This window comes from Apodemus sylvaticus, chromosome 5 (assembly GCF_947179515.1).
Source record: "Apodemus sylvaticus chromosome 5, mApoSyl1.1, whole genome shotgun sequence".
Classification (NCBI taxonomy): Eukaryota; Metazoa; Chordata; class Mammalia; order Rodentia; family Muridae; genus Apodemus; species Apodemus sylvaticus.
Window position 1 is genome coordinate 7,915,953 of NC_067476.1, and position 21,557 is coordinate 7,937,509.

The 21,557-nt window shown below is 44.4% G+C and overlaps 1 protein-coding gene across 1 annotated transcript in view; it reads left to right on the forward strand.

Moving 5' to 3' along the window:
* Ddx31 (DEAD-box helicase 31) overlaps nucleotides 1–21,557 on the forward strand; it is a 66,917-nt gene that overhangs the window by 1,407 nt on the left and 43,953 nt on the right. The window contains exons 2-13 of the mRNA XM_052181991.1: nucleotides 3,011–3,267; nucleotides 3,371–3,446; nucleotides 4,200–4,243; nucleotides 5,611–5,681; nucleotides 6,457–6,521; nucleotides 12,859–12,903; nucleotides 14,235–14,276; nucleotides 15,138–15,202; nucleotides 17,870–17,989; nucleotides 18,121–18,227; nucleotides 18,965–19,173; nucleotides 19,759–19,935. Of these exons, the coding sequence (XP_052037951.1) occupies nucleotides 3,011–3,267; nucleotides 3,371–3,446; nucleotides 4,200–4,243; nucleotides 5,611–5,681; nucleotides 6,457–6,521; nucleotides 12,859–12,903; nucleotides 14,235–14,276; nucleotides 15,138–15,202; nucleotides 17,870–17,989; nucleotides 18,121–18,227; nucleotides 18,965–19,173; nucleotides 19,759–19,935 (1,278 nt within the window). The remainder of the gene's footprint in view (nucleotides 1–3,010; nucleotides 3,268–3,370; nucleotides 3,447–4,199; nucleotides 4,244–5,610; nucleotides 5,682–6,456; nucleotides 6,522–12,858; nucleotides 12,904–14,234; nucleotides 14,277–15,137; nucleotides 15,203–17,869; nucleotides 17,990–18,120; nucleotides 18,228–18,964; nucleotides 19,174–19,758; nucleotides 19,936–21,557) is intronic.

Genomic DNA, 21,557 nt, shown 5'->3' on the forward strand with positions numbered 1-21,557 from the left:
GAAATAAAAGCAATTTTGTCTCCATTTGAGGAAGTAGACAGCTGCCTTAGATCAGCAGCATTGGATCAGGCTGTGTCATATGCCCAGCCCTGTAGAAGGAACATGTACCTTGCTTATCTAGTTATGGAAGGCTTTTGAGTTCCATCTTCAACTATACAAAAAGAAGAAGAGGAAGAGAAGAAATCCAAAATTTTATTGCATGAACAGATTTTATGGTTACTTCAACTTTTGTTTCAGAAGTGATTAAGAGATTAAGAGATAAAATAGACTGGGTGTGGTGGCACATGCCTTTAATCCCAGCACTGAGAAGGTAGAAGCCATTGGATCTCTGAGTTTGAGACCATAATGAGTTCCAGACAACTAGGGCCATATAGTGAGGATCTCTCTCTCTCTCTCTCTCTCCCCCCCCCCACCCCAAGGAAGGGGAGGTAGGTAATATAGGCCAGTGAGATGTCTCAGTGGGTGAAGGTGCTTGTTGCCGAGCCTGATGTCCTGAGTTTAATCCCTAGGATTCATGTAAATGGGGAAGGAGAGAACTCATAGTTGTCTGGTGACCTCTGCATGCTGGCCATGACATACGTGCTCACACACAAACCAATAAAGGTATTGCAGGTACCCATCGAGGCCTTGATGTCTGTGCTTTGGTTTCTGCATCCAAATGGGAATGGAAGCTGTTCTGAGCAGATATGCCTAATGAGGGAGTGGATAGCTAACGGACTATTTGGAACACCCTTCACAGCTTAAATTGAGTTGCTCTGTCTTAATACTATGCAAAAATATTTTTTTCTTAAGGATGTTTTCTGGCTAAGAAAGTAATACAGATTCATTTAAGAAAAATTAGAAGATACAACCTCCACCTATAGTTGCCATTCCCAGAAATAACTTTCAGCATTTTGATGTATAGCCTTCAAAGAAACATAACTGTGTGATCTTTTCTAGCCAAATAGGCTATAGTTAATCAGGCATCTCAGCATTATCTTCAAGGAAGAAATTCCTGGGAATTTAAGAAAGACTGGCAAAGGGTAAAGGTGAGGAGATGTGTAGATGTTGTATTCTGGTGGCTTCCTCGATCTCCCTGGAGATTTTTCAGTGTTAGCCTAACAGCAGTGGAGAACCTGTTTCAGTTTAGCACTTGTTTGTTATGTGGTCTTACTCTAGCCTGCTGACTTGGAACTCACTTTGTTGCCCAGGCTGACCTAAAACTAAAACTGCAGTCTTCCTGCCTTACGCTTGTGAGTGCTGGGCTTATATGTGTGAGCTGTCACGTTAGCTTCTGAGTACTTATTTTTCAAGAGACCTTCTGTAATGGGTGAGTAGGATGCGGAGGTGTCTCAGTCTGTGTGCTACCTGGTGTGTTTAGTCCAAAGAAGGGAAAAGGGAAAGTGTGTAAAGGAGATCCTCCGCTTGCTCTGTTGCTGCAGTGCCATTCATCATGATGGTACCTGGATGTTCAAGGAGGCAAGTCTAGTCTTGATTGGTTGAAAAACTTCCTGGACCTGAGATTGGCTTGGAGCAGAATAGTTGCATCCTGAGTGGAGGAGGTCTGTGGGCAGAAACTGCTAGGTCAGCTCAAGAAACCTGTGGTAGGGTGACCTTCAGGCCTTGCAAATCTTGTGCTGTCTGACAAAAGATCCAACAGACCCGAAAGCTGACTTCATTTTCCTTTCACTGGTAAATTTATAAACTTGGAACTTTGCAAAAACAAATTTTAAGATGAAGTAGGATTACTTTACTAATATTCAATATTTCAAATTGAATTCTTTAAAAGAATCATAAGAATTCTTATGATTGCCAGGAAAAGAGACTTGTCCTCTTCATTGGTAGGTTGGTCTGAAGCTGACAGTCTTTGTGTAACAAGTCATTGTATAAACACAAGTCATTGTTTCAAGTAAAGAAGAAGAGAATGTATTCTAAAACTGAAGATGTTGGCTATTCATGTCTTTGTGCAGACTGGAAGAAAAGGCTAAAGAAAATCCAAGATGTTTCTTCTAGAGCAGTAGTTCTCAACCTTCCTAATGCTGCAGCCCTTTAATACAATCCCTCATGTTGTGGTGACCCCAACATTAAATTATTTTCATTGCTACTTCATAACTGTAATATTGCTCCAGTTATGAATCATAATGTACATATGGTATGCAACACCTGTGAAAGGGCCATTTGAACCCCCAAAGGAATCAAGAACTGTTGAGAATCGCTGTTCTAGAAGTTTGAGCACCATGCATTTAATCACATTCGCGCTGTGAGAAGCAACAGGCGAGAAGCACCTGATGATGTGTATCTGTAATCAGCAATCAGGCAGGGACTCTAAAAGCCAGGAGGGCTGGAAACAGTACGATGAAATGATAGATGGAGCGACACTCTTGTTTGGAGTGGAGACGGCAAGTAGGAACCGACTCCAGACCATCTGAATCTGAGCAGCTGAAGGGGAGAGGATGATAGATCCAAGCCCTAGGGAAGATCAGTAATGACAGTTTCCGCTTCCTGGGCACGAGCTGGGATTAGACATCCCTTTCGACTCTCCAGTCTCGTCTTAACATGCTTTGTTTGTTTAAAAAAAAAAAGAAAAACAACAACAACAAAAAAAACAGATTTCATTTCCCTGTGTGTCTCTGTTCTCACATAAAACAGACTCCTAGGGGTGTGGTTTGACTTAATAAGTATGAGTGCTTCACAAGGTAGATTCTTGCTCCCTTAGAATGGACTGAATTGATTAATGTCACCTGGCAGGACACCTCTCTTCCTGATCCCCACTCTCATCTTGGGCAACTTAACAGTTCAGATGGATGGAGGCCTGCTAGATGAATGGACTGAGATTGTGTGTCTCCCCCATCCCCCATTTCAGATGAAGCCAAAGAATCTGGTTGTAAACCCTAAACTGATGGTTGGCATATGGGGCATAATGATCTCTGCAGGAAGAGATACATTCTGTGGGCAGTCAGGCTTCACTCTGAGGATTGTCTTCATGGACTAATGCACCTCTTCTTGATCTTTCCTTTTGGGAACAACACAGCAAGCAGAGGCTACCAAGAGAAAGCACCAAGTGTCCAGTGATGCTCCACCAGCAAAACGGAGGAGTGAAATATCCTCTCTTTCAGCCAAGAAAGCCAGCGATAAAGAAACTCAGAGAACATTTAAAGGGAGCGCACACAAAACGTTTCCTCCAAAGAAGTATTTGGACAGTATAGTCAATGGAAGGCAAGAGGAGAAGCCATGCATCAAGACATCGTCGCTGTTTAAAAACAATCCTGAGATCCCAGAACTCCACAGGTGTGTTTTGCAGTGCAGGGATGCCTTGGGTGTGAGCAGTCACGGACACCGCGTTCTCCATTGCTGCCTTGGCACTGATGCACACTTTGTCTTTCCTCTGCAGAACTGTAGTGAAGCAGGCTCGAGAGCCAGTGTTCTCTCCAGAAGCTTTCCAAGAGCTGGACCTCCACCCACATCTAGTAAGTATCCTGCACTGCTTTGCAGGGTGTGTGTGTGTGTGTGTGTGTGTGTGTTCAGTCTGTTTCTGTTCCTGGCTACCTGGGTGACTCAGCTGTTGGGTGCTACCACCCCAATCTCATCTCCACAGTGATTTTTTTTTTTAAGTACCAGATTTGATTCATTGGGCTTAAAGCAGATTTCTAATTTCTGGATAAATGTGGTGTTGCTGTGGTGGCAGATGTCTCTGTGGCCTTGGGAAGGGAGCTGAGGTGGCTTCTTACTGTCAAAGGACCTGCATGTTTTTAGAGAATAAAGGCAAAAGAGACTGCTTGAAGTGTGTTTTCTACAAGCAGATGGACATTTTTCTTTTCTCTTTTGTTTAATGGCATGAGTGAGTTTTCTAGTTACTGTGAAAGGGGGAGAAAAAAACATTAGAAGCCAGGATTCCCTTGTCTTTCAGGCACAGCTGACCTCTTCTTTCTGGTAGGCTGTGTAGGATTGTTTCTCAGCCTGAGTGTTATGTATTGTGTGTGTGTGTGTGTGTGGGGGGGACGCTTAGGTGATGAGTTGTGAGATTGCCTTATATATCATCAGTTTGTAAAAGCAAACCCTGCAGACTCTAGGATAGAGGGCAGAATCACTCAGCTGAAAGTACTAGGTCAGTGGAATTTAATTGATCATAAATGTCAAATGCTGTTGTCACTCCAGAATTTTGTCTTTATGTCATTGAATATATTTGCATTAAAATATTTTATTTTCATATTCTCTTTTAGATTTCCACAATAAATACAGTCTTAAAAATGTCCAGTATGACCAGGTAAGAGGTTTACGTTATTTTTAATTTTTTTAGGGTTTCTTTGAGTACAAGCAGATGTAATCCCAATTGTCCATGGAAGGCAGAGCACATTCGTGTCTGGTGCTGGAAACGATAAAAACTGCTAAGGGCTTGATTTAGCACTTAGCCTATGGCACTCCCCACCTGCTTGTAGGCAGACAGGGTTTCCTCCCGTTTCAGCATTCAGCTCCCTACTACAAGACATAGCTGGGTTAGGACATCTGCCATCTCTGAAAATGACTTGGGCCAAAATACAGTATTTCATCATGTTATTTCTTAGCAGTAAAAATAAGATCAACCAAAATGATGGGAGTAACTATATGCTAGGTTGTTCTAAATGGTATTCTAAATGCTTGTTGCATTGGAAATGCTTGTAAAGGAGACACTGAGAATTAGACTGAGCAGTGAGCTGTGTAGTTGTAGTTCACTTTGCATAAGAAAAATGCAAGAATTGCTTTTGTGATAGTCTCATAGTTCCACTGGCCTCAAACTTATTTTCTCTTGCCTCAGTTTTCCAAATTACAGGCATGTGCACCATGCCTGGCTTGATTTGCTTAATAGATCAATCACATTTAAATGAGTTTTCTATCTATTTTGGACTTGGGTTTTAATGTTCATGTAGACACTGTTTTCAGTACTTGTCCCTTGTTTTTTGAAGGGAGCTGCTACTACAGTTACTTGGGTGCAAGCCTCCATTTGCTTTTCTGTGTGTGTGTGGAAATCTTACCAGTGTTACATGCCCCCAATTCTATGCTACACAGCAGGCAGGAGGGTATATGGTTGACTCTGGTTTGTTATGCCGATTCCTTTTGGGGAGGGGGGTGTTTCAAGATAGGGTTTCTCAGTATAGCCCTGGCTGCCCTGGAATTCTGCTTTATAGACCAGACTAGCCTTGAACTCACAGAGATACACCTGCCTCTGCCTCTGCCTCTGCCTCTGCCTCTGCCTCTGCCTCCCAAGTGCTGGAATTAAAGGCATGGACCACCACACCTGGCCAAAAAAATTTTTTTTTAATTAGCTTGATACTGTAACTGATCTCAGGCTTTCTTCCTCACTTTCAGCTGAGTTTAAGGTGTTTTAAAGGAGTCTATTCCATATTCTTGCATTTTGCTTGTGCAAAGTGAACTACAACTGCATAGCTCACTGCTCATAGTCTAATTCTGAGTATCTTTTTTCAAGTGCAGCGCAACAAGCATTTAGAATACCTTTTCAGTATCCCACTCAGCATTTTGGGCAGTAAGTAGGCAGAGCCAAGCAGAGGGTATTTGTATGTCAGGTTGCCTATGTAATCTGCCTGCAAGCATGATGGAGCCATGTGGTAAAGAAGTATGCTCTCTCTTTTGCCCCAGTGTTCAGAAGCAGAGTATCCCAGTGCTGCTGGAAGGCAGAGATGCCCTGGTGCGGTCCCAAACGGGCTCAGGTCAGTTGTTGTTGTTTACCCTGCCATTTATCCTGAGGCATGTAGCCCATGGTCACATGCTAATGTTTTCAGGAAGGGATTTGTGGTAGCAACGTCTGACTTGTCTTGTCTGGGGGAGGGCAGCCATGCTTGCTTTTGATGGGAGACCTGACGTTGTTACAGTGGAAGAAGGTGGTGATGGAGCTGTGGTCACTAGTGATAGGCATTCACAGTTGAGCTCTGCTGCTTCCTTCCTAGTGCCTGCTGCTGTTGGCCAGCCTTCACTCTGGATGGAGTGACGTATGGTTTATGGCTTGAAAGCAGTTCTGGCCTGAGCACAGTAGTGTCAGGGATACACCACTTTCTACCTGGTCCATGCTTCTGCCCCACTTTTGCCTTCTTGCAAGCTTAGCCATGGTGAGGAGACGCTCAGAGCTTCCTTTTAGTCCTTCTGTCTTCAGAGGCTAGCTTGGATTCACACTTGACACACCAGCACCACAGATCATCTGGCTGAGGGAGGGAGAACTGGAAGTAGCCATTTCTTAGCTTTCACATACAACTGTCAGGCTAGCTTCTATCAAATGTGAAAGGCGTCATACCTCCCTTGTAGATAAGTTAAGGAGCTGTAGTATCAGGGTTTTTGGAGTACTGAATTACAAAGCAAAGTCAGGAGTCATAGCAGAGGATGCAGTGCCTCGTAGATGTAGAACACACAGCTTAGCTTCTCCCAGGTTTAGCATTATTTACAGAGGCAGAACCTATGTGCATCTCAGCTGATGTTACTCTCTTTTGAAAGGTAAAACTCTTGCCTATTGCATCCCTGTGGTCCAGTCTCTTCAAGCACTGACATCAAAAATACAGGTGAGCAGAAAATGTATTTCTCTGCTGTCATCTGTTGTGCCCTTGCTGCCTAGCTTCAGGCAGTGATAATACTAGAGTAGTTGCTCTATCTGCACTTGGTATTATTTTCTGTCTTCCTATCAAGATAAGTGTGAGTCAGTGGAGTGGAATAAACTCTTCACGGTCTCTGCTGTCTGTGGGTAGGGCATATGGGTCAAATGCTTCCAGTGTTCCAGACAAGTGTGCCAAGTGCTGAGCGCGTCTCAGTTTTTAACTCCCCATCCTCTGCCCACTGTCAAGTTGTGGGTGTGCTATGACCCTAACACTGTAGGAAAGTAAACAGCCAAGGCCACATGGAAATACCAGTGTGACTCAAGCTCTGTCATCTGGGCCAGGGTTTGTGGTGAAGCTTTGTTACAGGCTCCTGCCCTGGTTGGGGGATCTTCCCTTTGTCTTTCACAGTACCCAGCATTGAACCTCCTACAGCATTACTGTAGGGAAATACTCCAGCATGCTTTGATTGGCCCCTGACCATTTATTCTCATATTTAAGGTATCAGTTGTATATCACGTAGAATGAGATTACAGCTGTGTAGGTTCCATTGTGTTTTCTTTTGAATGGGGCGAGCTGGACTTTCTCTTTAGCATGGTGGTTATTAGTACTGACTGGAGATGAATGCCATTAGTCAGCCTGTTATGTAGTCCACATTATCTAGACTTTGTTCGTAGTTGTAAAGCATGGTTAATGCTCTGGGCAGACTAGCAGCTAATGTTGGGTTGAGAAGGCCAGGTGGCTGCTGTAAACTGTGGGCACAGACTTCACTTACATCCCAAACAGTCCAACCAGTGCAGTGCCCTGACTTTGATTTGAGAGAAAATGGTGAGATCAGAAATAGGGTGTTGATGAGTTCTGACAGAGTGTAGAGCCAGGGCTCAGTGGGTTATTGCATCAGTGAAGAGAAGAGAAGAGAGGAGAGGGGAGGGGAGGGGAGGGGAGGGGAGAGGAGAGGAGCTGGACGAGCCAGCATTTGGTCAACTGTCTCTGGTGTGCATCATCAGAGGCTGGAGCTGAGGAGCTGACAGTGGGAGGAGAAATGGTCCATCAGTGGCCTTCAAGTGTCCATACGGGGACTTGTGGACAGATAGGAAAGACAGTCACTGCAGCAGGATGCCCCAGCTGCCTCTCCTTAGCCAGGCCGAAGGAGGGCATGGTACTTGTGTAGCTTGGTTTTTGGGTTTTTGACAAAACTGAGTTTAATCTCAAGGAAACATGAGATAAAACAAGTTGAGAGTGCTCTGAAAAAGACTGGCTGGCAGTCTTTGAGAGGGTTGAGGGTATAAAAGAGAAATACTGAAGGAGGTTATAGACAAAGAATTGTCACAGAGAGCGTGACAAAGCATGGCAGTGGCATGCATGAGGTCTAGGCTGAAAACAGACACCCAGAGGTCAGCTGATTTGAATGGAGCCTATCAATTAATATTGAGTCAGTGCTCATTTCCTGGTTCTGTAGTTTCAATGATGCCGTGTACAAATTGAGAATGTCAGAGCTAATTGTATAATTTGTCCATTTTTACTTTTTTTTGTAAAACCTGAACTTTCAAAATGAGTAGGTTATTTTTTTTTTAAATCAGCTAAAAATGATTGTTCTATAAGAATGTTTAAAGTGGTGTTTGTTTATAACTTTGTGGACTTGAACATGTGTTCTTGCTTTGTTAGCTGAAGAAATGAAGGCTACCAAAGTGCATGCTATGCGATCACTTGTGGCTCAGCAATCTAGAATGCCAAGCTGTGGGCTTTGCTTTGCTTTTTGTCACTTGAGGAAGGGTGTAATACATCTAAGCCTGAGCTCCTAGTCTTCCTGCCTCTGCCTCCCGAGTGCCGCGATTGTGGGCATGTGTCTCCATATCTTGCTCCGCAACTTTTTTAAAGTAAATATTTTATCCAGTCACCATACATGCATCCAGTATGTTTGAATCTTGGTCCTCCTTTATTCCCTCACAGCCCTGCCCCCTCAAGTTTAATGTCTGTTTAGTTCTGCCTGTGTATCTGCTGACACAGATCTGTGCATATGTGGGAAGTAGGTCTCTGAGTAGAGGAATTACCTCCATCAGATAAGCCTGTCACAAGTCTGTGGGTCACTGTGTTGATTAGTAATTGACTTTGGTGGGCCCAGCCCACGGTGGGTGGTGTCAACCCTAGGCAGGTGGTCCAGTAAGCGGCATTCCTCTAGGGCCTCTACGTCAATGCCTGCTCCAGGTTCCTGCCTTGACCTCATTTCGTGATGGACTGTAAACTAAAGCAGCTAGTTTTAGGTCAGTATTTTGTCACAGCAGTACAAAGCAAACTGAGGCAGTGTGTGTGAGTTATGGGTCAACCGATTACTAACGTTTTTTTTTTGAGGAAGGTAAGTAGGGAATTCCTTTTTCTAAGGGTAAATTATTTCCCCATTAAGAACTTTATAGAGAATTAGCCTTGTCTCTAGCACACAGTCAGAGAAGAAGGAATGTAACTTGCTATGTGTGTGGCCAAGTCTCACCCCTACATTCTAGGAGAACTGGCCAGTAAAGAATTTTTCTTTATACCAAGCTGCAGAGTTTGACAATATTTGAGCTGGAGTTAAGTTCCAGCCCAGCTCTCACAGACAGTGAACTGAGTGCAAGAGATTAGATGACATCAGGCAGGTAGCAGGCAGGTGGGAGGCTCTGCTCAAATGCTGACTGAGTGTGGTTTTATTTTTATTTCAATGCTGGGACTGCCCAGGGCCTGTGCAAGTTCAGTTCACTCTGCTGTGACATTCTCTCCCGTCCCAAGTTTAACTGGGCAGATCCTTTCCTGCCTCTGTTCCCAGGGTTAGGATAAGATAGTGAGAACTGCTCCTCTAAGTGTTGAGACCTAGCATCTGGAGTTGGTCTCTATATTCTAGCTGTCATCTCCATCAGCACAGTCATGTGGCCATTTCAAACATCATTGAGGATCTGCTTACATTCAGAAGTATTAATACAGGCCTTGTGATGGTATATTTGCTCATGATCACTAAGATCAAAGATTGAAATGTCCTGTAGAAAAGGTTTTCCAAACTGAATGTGGTGACACATGCCTATACTTCCAACACTTGGGGGGATGGTGAGTTAGAAGACAGGTGACCTGTACAATCAAGACTCTGTCTCAAAACAGTGAAAAACAAAGCTTTTATAAACTCCAATTTAAAGGTTTAGATATTTCATTGTATGTATATGGGTGTTTGGTTTGCATATATGTTTATTCAAAATGCCTAGTGCCTGTGGAGATGAGAAGAGGATATCAGGTCCCTGGAACTAGAATTATAGTGAGCCATCTTGTATGTGTAAGCGTAGGCGCGCGTGAGTGTGTGTGTGTGTGTGTGTGTGTGTGTGTGTGTGTGTGTGTGTGTGTGTGAGTGTGTGTGTGTGAAGGCAGAAGCCTTTTAACTGCTGAGCTGTCTATCCCCTGTGAGCCTCAGTTAAAGTCACTGTTTGTAGCTGTGTCCGGTATAGCCACCTGGAAGCCGTAAGCAGCCAGCCCTGGACCCTGGCTCGTTCCCAGCTGAGGCGCTGGGTGGTGTAGGCTCCTTCAGCATCTGCCCTCCCAGGTGTTTTGAGCTTGGCTCTGATGTTTTTAAATATCACATCCTTCCTGCTTCTTGTACTCACTCCGTTCGAGGAATTGATGTTCCCTTTCTTGTCTGTGTAGTAACAACTTTTGAAATGTCAGACTCTCCTACTGTCACATGGTGGCACATTAATCCTGTTGTACTAGCATGTTTACTGTTTCTCGCTGGGGCTCCAGTGCAGTCTCACAAAGTTGGTGTTGAGTGTGGACTACTCTGCTTCTAAATCCCCCTCTCCTGAGCAAGTGTTTCCAGTGTACAACATGAGAGCCAACCCTGACTGGATTGCTGCAGAGCCCAGGCTTCACTCACAGGTTGCTTGCTCATGCTCTCAGCCTTGGATGAGGAAGGCGCCACCCATATATAGTGCCTTCTTTACATTGCTTTAGGTTTTTATTATTGTTGTTTAGTTAAATCATTCAAAGAATTTCAAGGATCTATAGGGTAGAAACAAAGCTTCACCTTCCCCAGGCAGGAGGTCTCCTTCGAGGGGCAGCCTGTCACATTCATCTAAGAGGACTGCACACTTCATCACCTTTCTATGTGGATTCCTTTGTTTCCTCGGTCTGCTAAGACACAGATATTTGCATATGCTATCTCTTGCCCTTCTTTTGATGAGGATGTGTCTAGACCAACCTCACCCCTCTCATGGATTACAGTTACACTGCTGTTGTCAGGCCTTGGGTGGTTGCTCACTGTGCCACCTGGCTGTGCTGTTGCCGATTTGTGGCAGGGTCTCCTGCAGCTCTGACCTTGCTGACCTTGCCATTGCCTTTCATTACTAGTGCATCATAAATTCCTGAGCCACGCCCATCTCACCTAGTGGCAGTCTTACATTGTGTCCAGTGTTGTGCTGCAGACAACAGTTACAATTCTGGGCACCTGTGAAGTATTCTCCAGCTCCTTCACACATGTGAATGTGTAGGAATGGTTCCTGGAAGTGGGATTTGTAGTTTTGTGTAATGGCTAATGCCAACAGTGATCTGTTAGAGGGTTTCGCTACTGTATGAGCCTACCTCTCAGCAGTGTGGTATCTGGCCTGCACTCGGCTGCTTTACAAGTTTTTGTGTATTTGATTCTTTCCCAAACCCCAGTTGCTCTGGTAACCTCTGTGTGCGGTGCTGCTTTATGACTGCTCAGCTTTAGGTCGCTTCTGTGGGATGCTTCCTCACAAATGTCTTAGTGGCTTTTTTACTTTTAATGGTGCAAACTTACCTTGGAACTGTCTTTGTGTGGCATTGTGTGTTGAGTGCCACATTCCCCGGGGCATTGGGTCGGACTGTCATACAGTTTGGTTTGGTTTGGTTTGGTTTTTTGAGACAGGGTTTCTCTGTGTAGCCCTGGCTGTCCTGGAACTCACTCTGTAGACCAGGCTGGCCTCAAACTCAGAAATCTGCCTCCCACGTGCTGGGATTAAAGGCATGCACCACCACTGCCCTGCTGCCTTACAGTTTGAAATCATTTAGGGAGCAGTCATGGTGATACTAAATCTTCTCCAAGGAGAGGATAAATCTTTCCTTTAAAAAATCTACCCATGGGTGTGTTTTAGTTCTTCATATAGAATAACTTCATCACCTTTTCATGTAGAGTCTTTTCTTTTGAAAGTTTCTCACTGTGTGGTCCAGGTCTATAACAGACTCGGGATCCCTCCTTGGCCTCCTAAGTGCTGGGATTGTAAACATGAGCCATCATTCCCTATAAACTTCATATATTTTTATATAATATTTGTATCTTTTTGTCATTGACATTATAAGTGTGAAGTTTTTCTTTTCATTACATCTTCCAACTTTTTTATATTAGAAGGCCATTGAATTTTGGTGGTTTTTCTTTTCTTCTTTTGAGTCTAGCATCATGGTATGTAATCCTTGGCGATCCTCGGGGTGAGGGATTGCTCCCTTGCTCACTGCACTGCTCTGGCTTGTTGTTGTTGTTCTTGAGACAGTGTCTTGCTATGTAGTCCTGGCTGGTCTGGAACTCACTATAATGACAAGAATGGCTTCAAAATCACAGACATCAACCTGCCTCTGCCTTCCTTGTTCTGTGTTTAAAGATGCACTCCACTGTGCCTGACTGGCTATTATTTTTGTTGGTTTTGTTTTGTGTATATTTTGTTTACATGTATGCTTGTGCATCAAATGTGTGCATTGAATGTAGAAGCCAGAAGAAAGTGTTGGATCCCCTGAAACTAGAATTATAGACATTTGTGAGCCATCATGTAGATGCTAGGAACTGAATCCTGGTCCTATGGAAGAGCAGCCAGTGCTCTTAATCACTGAGTTATCTCTTCAGCCCTGGTTGGCTATTGAGTTTTATATTTTTATATTTTACATTCAACTACTTGACTGCAATACCTTATTGATTCTGTTATAGTTTCCCCCATCTAAGATAAAATAACGTCATATCCTTGTAATTACAATGTTGTCTTCCAATTTCCAGTTTGGTTGAATGGGACAGGACTATTGGGACCATAGTTTGTCATCATAAGTGTAATGGCCATTCTTGTGTCCTTTTTTCCTTCCATAGAAAAGCTTCTGGTGTTTTTAGCTGACCACCCATAAATTTTATCTTTCTCAATCTAAACTCCATTTGTCCTCATGGGATTCATTTTATAATTCTTTTTAAAAACAGGGTCTCATATAGCTCAAGCTTGCTTCAAACTAAAAACCTGACTCTCCTACCTCAGCCTGTACCTGGCCTTCTACTCATTGGCATTTCTTTTTTTTTCTTCAACAGCGCAGTGATGGGCCCTATGCTTTGGTCCTAGTGCCCACCAGAGAGGTAAGCAGCATGCTTGTCGGGTGAGGGTTGTATGCACTTTAAGCCTGCTGACTGGAAGCACTCTCTCTACTTTTTCCCTGCAAACAAATCACTGCACCTGCTTTTCTTCACATGCCTTCTTAGAAACCATCCTGCTGATTTTTGTTAAGTGCTCTTTGAAAATCAGACTAGGTATGAGAAAACATTTCTTCATTGTCTAAAAACATTAACAATATTTAGATTGCTAGTCCTTCAAAATGAATTAGAAGAATTGCATTTTATGCTTCAAGTATTTTAAAGAAAGTGACTGAAAACATTTGGATCAAAAAATGAACTTTTTGTTGCTAAATGAAGCTACCATTGCTGTTGAAACTCTTCTTCATGGAAGTAAAATAGAAATTGCTTCTGTCAGATCTGGGTGACCTTTCAGGAAAATGGAAATTTCCAGATAGATATGCTTTCTTTGTTTGTTTTCTTTTAAGATTTATTTTTATTTTATGTGCTTGAGTATTTTGCCTACATGTATGTCTGTGAACCATGTATGTATACTGCCCATGGAGACCAGTAGAGGGTGTCACATTCCTGGAATTGAAGTTAGAAACAGTTGTGAGCTGCCATGTGGTTGCTTGGAACTGCTCTTGTGTCCTCTGCAAGAGCAGCCAGTGCTCTTGACTGCTGAGCTCTGTCCTGCCCCTCTGGTTGGCCTTTCACACAGCTTGCTCTACCTGCTACCCTGTCTCTGTTCTGTCCAGAGAGGATCACATGCAGGGGGGCACATTGAAATGCTTTCAGCAGCAAACCTGTCACTTCCCTAGAATGCTAAAGATTGTAGGACAGCACGCAGCCCTACATGATTCTGTAGGGCTGTTCCAATGGTGTTTAGTGGTTGCCACCTAAATTAATTTCACTATTCCTGTATTCACACAGCTTTGTTTTGTAAACTTAGGAATGACCATGTGTATCTTAGGATGCAGCCAAGTTTCCTAAGTGCTGTCAGGCCACTGTTGTAGCTTCCCTTTAATGCTCATTACTCTTTCTTTCTGTGGAGAGCCAAGACCAGGCTAACTTCAGTTCATTTTCTTCCAGCCCTATACTGAACTTCTCTGGGTGACACTTTGGGAATCTGAGCCAGCAGAGGGAGCACAGAACCCTACTTTTTGTATGTCTAACCCTCATTTCCTAAGCTGACAAATTCCAAACCAGTTTTAGAAGAGGGTATTTTCAGGGTTTACCTGTCCTAAGCCTTGAGGTCCAGGGTTGCATCCCGATAAGTTCAGATGGTCTTTTCTTTTAAAATGTAAAAAGGAAGCAAGGGGCCATGCTAACTGTCTCCAACTTTTTCATACTTACAGTTGGCTCTGCAAAGCTTTGACACTGTTCAGAAGCTACTTAAGGTAAGGTCAGCCGTGTGCCAGTGCTCTCCTCCCTTCTGATGTTGTGAGGGAAGAGCAGTGTAGCAGTCAGTGTTGTTATTGTTAGGAAGTGGGCATGGCTCTAGTCTCCCCAAGAGCAGGTGGTAGGTTTCACGGGCAAACCTTTTTGGTTTTGTGAGGCAGGGTTTCTCTGTGTAGTCTTGGCTATCCTAGAAGTCATTATGTAGACCAGGTTATCCTGGAACTCTTCAGCCTGCCTCTGTCTCCTGAGTACCAGGATTAAAGGCATTTGCCGCCACCACAAGCTAGTAGTAACTCTTCTGGCCCATGCTAGCAGTTAAGTGTTATTGTTAGCCCACCGTGTTTTGTAGCAAGCTACATGCAGTGACTTGAGTGTGCAGCCCTCAGGAAACCCAGGGGAAAGCATCAAGAACTTTTAAGGGGCTTTGGAAGAGAAGACAGCAGAGCCAAAGTCCAACACATACAAAGGTTGACCAGAATTTTACTTTTCCTGTCCGTGGCCTGACAGTGAGGGGGCAAAGTGTGGCTTAGATTTCTATCCTCCACCCACCACCCTGCTACCTGCAAGGCAGTGAACTTAAGTGATTTTTATTTGGATACCCTGAGGAAAAGCAGGGGAGCCAGCTACTTGACTCATTTTACAAGCTCACATTTGTCCTATCCTGTTGTATAGCTCTGGTCTAGACTGCAGGTAATAATGCCAGGCGCCTCAGAGCTACCAGATTGCATCTGCACAGAAACTCCCCGCATACTGTAAATACTTAGTGCTCCTTGCTGCAGACTGCCTTTTGCTAGGAACTTAGGATCAGCTCTGCTTCTAAAGTGACTTTATGTTGATTGTGGACTGGTCTTTTTATATAGCCATTCACCTGGATTGTTCCTGGAGTGTTGATGGGCGGAGAGAAGAGGAAATCAGAAAAAGCTAGGTAGGAGGAAGTGGGTTCGTTTAAGTCTTGGAGTCTTCCTTGTCTTGTCCAGTAATGCTTGGTTCTTCAGCATGTGAGAGAGCCTCCTCTGCTACTATGCCTCTTGGTCTCCACGTATAGAGACAGACCAGGTCATCAGTCACCTCTGGATAGTGCTATTTGTCACAGATTCCTTTCATGTGGTTAATGACGATATTGTGACCTGCTTAACCCACCCACTCAGTGCCTCACAGACCTCTTGTTTGGTACACATTCCTTCATGTGACTCCTTTTGTTGTATATTGGGAGTTTGTGGTTTTGCTGTTTAGATATATAAAAACAAGGCAATGGGTAGACTCTGTGGCCTGAATCTGTAATCCCAGCACTTCGGAGGCTAAGACAGGAGATCAGGAGTTTCAAGGCTAGCCTCAGCTATATACTGAGTTCAAGACTAGCCTGGACTACACAAGACACTATATTCAAAATCAATAACGGCAACAACAAAACAGGATGATAACTTCCTTAATGCTTAGCAAGTTCTTAGTGCATTGATTTCCAATTCTGCATTGGTGCTTGTCATTAAAAAAATGTCAGACAGGCAGGTAAATGGCACTTAAGTGGCCCCACAGTTCTGTGAGTCATCTCACACGTAAGAGTGAAGGTAAACCCTGACACTGAAACAGTGGCCAGTTCAACTCAGCTGTGAACAGCAGGGGGGGAGGGCACGTGCAGGCCACTCCTCCATCTTTCTGTGTCCTGTAGAGGCTTCCCCTTGCAAGGGTATCTCACAGCTTTGGGTTGTTGTGGAAGCTTTAGCCACTGCACTATAATTTCTTACTAGAAGTGACAAAAATTGTCATAGATCCTCCATGCACAGATGCAGGTGTGATTGTACACACTTTATTCCATTGCCAGAGCATAGGTGTGTTGCCCCACTTGACTGAAAACAAGAGAACCTATCCCAGTAAAATTGTCTTCTCTCTTCTATAGAATAATGGGACTATGATCGTCTGGAAAATAAGAAAGTTAATGATTTTTTTTTTAAGGAGAAGAATATGCTAGTTTGGAGGGGCAAAGGAATGGAGAGTTGGGGGTGGGTATGACCAGGTTACATTGTATAAATTATTAAATTATCCAAGAATTAGTTTTAAAAGAGGTAAGCTTTAGTCTACATCATCTATAAGGCAAAGGTAGGACCATTTTTGGCAACAACTCAGAGGGCTCTGCATGAGAAAACATCTTACGTGTGTCCTCATGGCTAGGATGTGTTTCCTAATAGTTAGCCTGTATGTCCTAAGAGAATGTGTGTACTGATAGCTTGACTATGTCCTAACTAAGGTTAGACTGTATGTCCTAAGAGAATATGTGTACCGATAGCTTGACTATGTCCTAACTGAAGTTAGACTGTATGACCTAAGAGAATGTGTGTACCGATAGCTTGACTATGTCCTAACTAAGGTTAGACTGTATGTCCTAACAGAATGTGTGTACTGATAGCTTGACTATGCCTTAACTGAGGTTAGACTGTATGTCCTAAGAGAATGTGTGTACCGATAGCTTGACTATGTCCTAAGGTTAGACTGTATGTCCTAACAGAATGTGTGTACTGATAGCTTGACTATGTCCTAACTGAGGTTAGACTGTATGTCCTAGCAGTTAGAATCTGTAATCTATATCTGCCCACCTGGCTCTCAGGCACAGACTCCTTAGAGAGCTGTTGAGGGAGCTGAAAAGGTATGTCAGGAGTTAAGAGTGTTTACTGCAGACTTTGGATTCCAGCACCCACAGTAGATGGCTTATGTACACCTGTGACTTCAGATTAAAGGGCTCCACCACTCCCTCTGGACTCCATGAGCCCAAGTGTTCACATACGCACACACAAAATAAGGGGCTGGAGAACAGTCCAGGGTACTTGATCTTCCAGGGGACCGGAGTTCAGTCCCTAGTGCCACATTGGGCGGCTCATAGGCTGCCTGTAACTCCAGTTCAAGAGCTTCTTCTGGCCTCTGTGGGTACTTGCACTCATGTGTCATATACTTACATTAATACATATACATAAAAGTTATAATATATATAGATCTTTAAAAAGTAGATTTTTTTTTTTTTTTTTTTTTTTGCCAGGGAGTAGAGGCTCATGCCTTTAATCCCAGCACATGAGAGGCAGAGGCAGAATTCTGAGTTTGAGGCCAGTCTGGTCTACAGAGTGAGTTCCAGGACAGCCAGGGCTACCCTGTCTAAATCCAAAAGAAGAAGAAGAAGAAGGCAGGCAGAGGCAGGAAGATCTCTGTGAGTTTGTGGCCAGCCTGGTCTACAGAGGGAGTTCCAGGACAGCCAAGGCTACACAGAAAAACCCTATCTTGGGGTAAGAATTGATATTTAAAAAGAAGAAAGGGAATGGCCAGATATCCATCTCTCCAGAATGTTCTAGAATGAATCCGTGAATCACATAGAAAGCATTGGGTTATATGCTTAAAACCTCCTTTCAGAGTAAGGGTTATGATTCCACGTATCTGTGGGCCTTAGCAGTTCTACACAAAAAGGAGTGAAATCTCACCTGTTTGTCCATTTGACGTGGGGCTGTGGCTGTTGTGCTGGACATAAAAATGACTGTCTCCTTTGCCTGTTTCTTGTGATTTTTGTTGCTATGCTCTTTGACATACTTTCTTTTATGACATATGATTTAAACAGACTCCGCAAAGGCATAAATATCCTTATCTCAACTCCTGGCCGTCTAGTGGATCACATAAAATTCACAAAGAACCTTCACTTTAACAGAATACAGTGGCTGATTATGGATGAAGCAGACAGGTGAGCCTAGTCTAGGGAGCAGGGGAATGGAACGGGAACTGTTTGTCCTGCCATCTCCAGGACAAACCTGAGGCCTGGGAGTATTAGATTTCCTCTTCATGTGGGGTACAGGCCTTCTCTTACACTTTCAGGATCTTGGATTTGGGTTTTGAGAAGGACATCACAGTGATTCTGAATGCTGTAAATGCTGAGTGTCAGAAACGGCAGAATGTCCTCCTGTCAGCGACACTGACAGAAGGTGAGTGAGAAGGAACTATGGGCTGAGGCAGTGGGTGCCCCTCTTAGGGAGAAGGGGCAGCCTTTCCCTGCTGTCCTGCGTTCCCAGCGATCCTGTGAACCCCCGCGGTCTAGCACACACACTAGGGCTCATGAAAGGCAGACAGCCAGCACTTGGCTTGGCTTGCCCTCTCCTTAGCACTAGGTTTAATGTGGTCATCGCAGTTTTCATTAAGAGACCAAATTCTGACTCCCCTACCATAGCAAGAGATTCTTAGCTGTCTCGCAGATGGAAAACAGATCCACTTTACCAATCCCACCAAGGCTTTCATGGTCATGTGTGGTTTAGTTGATTATCTAGGCCACAGTAAGGTAACACGAGTTAGGTGCCATTTGTTTGACTTTTAAAGTATTACTAAGAAACATTAGTCGAGAGGTAATCCTCACAAAAGGGATTCTGTGGTCAGAAAAATTTGAGGATTGTTTTATGACCTCAGTCTTTTTGTGTTATGATAGTCAAGATTCTGAGAAGACCTGTGGCCAAGAAGCCTATGGAACTCTTTTGATGTGAGTTTTTTGTGGTGAGCAGAACCTTTGGTACAGTGAGGTACAGACACCTGATGAGAACATAGAAAATACTAGCATTGTGAGCACTGGGCTGTGGCAGGGGGAAGATCAGTGTTGGACTTTTCCTTAAGAACATGTGCTCTGGGAATGTATATGTGACCACCCTTCTTTGTCCTTCTCATTGTATCCAAGGTGTAACACGGCTAGCTGATATCAGTTTGCACAATCCAGTCAGTATCTCTGTCCTGGACAAAAGCTGGGATCAGCCCAATCCTAAGGAAGTTGCTAGTACCCAGCCAGACAGCTTTGCAATCCCAGAGAGTCTCAACCAGCATGTGGTATTGGTTCCCAGCAAGCTGCGCCTTGTCTGCCTTGCAGCCTTCATCCTGCAAAAGTGCAAGGTAGGATGATCTAGGGAAGTAGTTCTTCACTTGTGCCAGATAAACACTGCTTTGTGCTAAGGGACCAAAAAAGAATGGACGAAGCTATGGAGTTTGTTCTGAGTGTGTGGGTGAGCACGCATGATGATGAATCCTAGAGCAGTGGTAAAGAGCCCAAGTATCTGCCTTTTGGGTGCTAACACTGGGGGAATGCCACAGATTACAGGCATTCAGGAGTGAGGTGTTTTGTTCACTCTCCTAGACCTAGTGTATTTGCCTCCCAGATTCATGGGGATGATGGCTTTAGGAGTCACTGTACACTGGGGCTGTGGCAGAGTCACTGGTGGTGACAGGCCAACGTGCATGGGGCAGTTCACCTTAAAGGACATTTGTGTTTCCTTTTGAGCTTGGAGCTCTTTTCATTTTCCTTTCTGTCATCTTTATAGGGTAGAATATCAATGCTGGGGTTTTTTTTTAATAATTAAAAGCTGTCTCCTTGTTCCCACATCAGGGCCAGCATGTCCCTGCGTACCTTAGAAACAGACATTCTCACTTTGAGGGCCTCTGCTTATGGCCATGTGCTTTCTTTCCTCTGTGTTTGTGTAGTTTGAGAAGGACCAGAAGATGATTATCTTTTTCTCAAGTTGTGAGCTGGTGGAGTTCCACTATGGCCTCTTTCTTCACACCCTGCTTTGCCACTCAGGGAGCCCTACTTCAGAGCAGCTGCCATCTGCCTGCTGGCCACTGAAATTCCTTCGGCTACATGGCAACATGGAGCAGGAGGTGAGCCTGTCTTCCCTACCCACATGCCGTGAACCTGGTCTAGGGTCCTCTTCAGGCTTTCCTGGCCCAGGACAAACAGCCCAAAGCAGGGCACTGCTGGTGGGTGTGGTGAGGGAGCCCATTGTTCCTTGGGCTCCTGCTCTGGAGTTGCGTCTTCCACCTGAGAGAGCTCACAGGCCTGCTTGGCCTGCGTCTACTTGAGCCAGCTGTTACGGCAACGGAGTAGCACTAAGTAGCTGGCACCAGGGAAGGCTTTTGCCTTTTTAGTACCCAGTGTGTAATTAGGGCTTGATGTCTTCAAATTAAGAGCATTAATGGAGCTAAATTGTGGATCCCATATGGTACTGCTGAGCGCGGCGGCTGTCACTGTCAACAAGACACAGCATTGCACTCTGAGCACTTGGGGCTGGAGAGGGTGCTGCACAAGGAAAGCCTGTGGTCCCTGTTCTTCCTCTGTAGAGTGAGCTTCCTGAAGAAGAGCACCCTCCCTGCATTTATATGTTCCATGCAAGCCTCACTCCTAGGCTCTTAGCAAAGCCATCATAGGGAGTTGGGAGGGACACCTCCCTCTTAAGACAGTGCATAGGCCTAAAGTAGAAGCCATCTTGTGACAAGGTTTCCAGGTATCTTAGAAAATCAGAAAGTTGCAAGTCAGGATTAGCCTTGTTATGTTGAGAGCTAAAAGAGATGCCATTGTTCTGAGGTGATTGGAAACTGATCCATTCCCTTATGGTTTTGTTTTTAAATGGAGCCTACAAGTGACCTTGTTGAAGGTCACTCATGGTCTCAGCTTCTTTGCCACTAGGTATATAGAAGTCAGAATATTCTGGCCTTTGGTAGATTCCTATTATGCTTTCAGCTCCTTAATTGGTTGAGTCAGTTGGGTTTTTTTCTTGAGTACCATGTGTGGCTTGTGGTTTTTGCTTTAAACTTGGTTTTTAATCCTTTGGGCCCTTGCTTCCCAGAGCCATTTCTTGGGAGGTGACTGATGACAGTGAGGAGCTTATGGACCTAAAAGACTGAGTGTGTTTTAGTAGATCAGGAAAGATTCACAGTTAAATAATATTAGACTGTCCATCTCATAGGTGATGTGGTTAAGTCCTACATGGTATGCCTTCTGGGACAGACTGCTTGTCTTCCGGCTCTCTGACTTGAGATAAGAATAGAACCACCACCACCACCCCCACCACCCCCCAAAAAAAGGCCATGTTGCTATCCGTGGCCCACCAAAAGCCAGGTGGATGTTAGTGGTCTGTGCTACCCCGGAAGCCACGTTGATGTCCCTGGGCAGGATCACATTGGTGTCGGTGGGATGCTCCATGCTGGCTGGAGAGAGCATGCTGGGGTCTGTGACATAAGCTGATGCTGGAGGCTGTGGGAATGCCCATGATCCATGCTCCACTGGCTGTGAAGGCCTCGAATCTACTTTTGCAGAGTTGAGAGAAAATCATAGGCTTCTGTGACAACCCCACCCCAACCCCAACCCCAACCCCTCCCCAAAAAATGTAACAGCTTAGACGGTGAGTTTCTTAAGACTTGAATTTGAGGCCAGCAGTCTACAGAGTGAGTTCCAGGACAGCCAGGGCTACACAGAGAAACCTTGTCATGAAAAACCAGAAAAT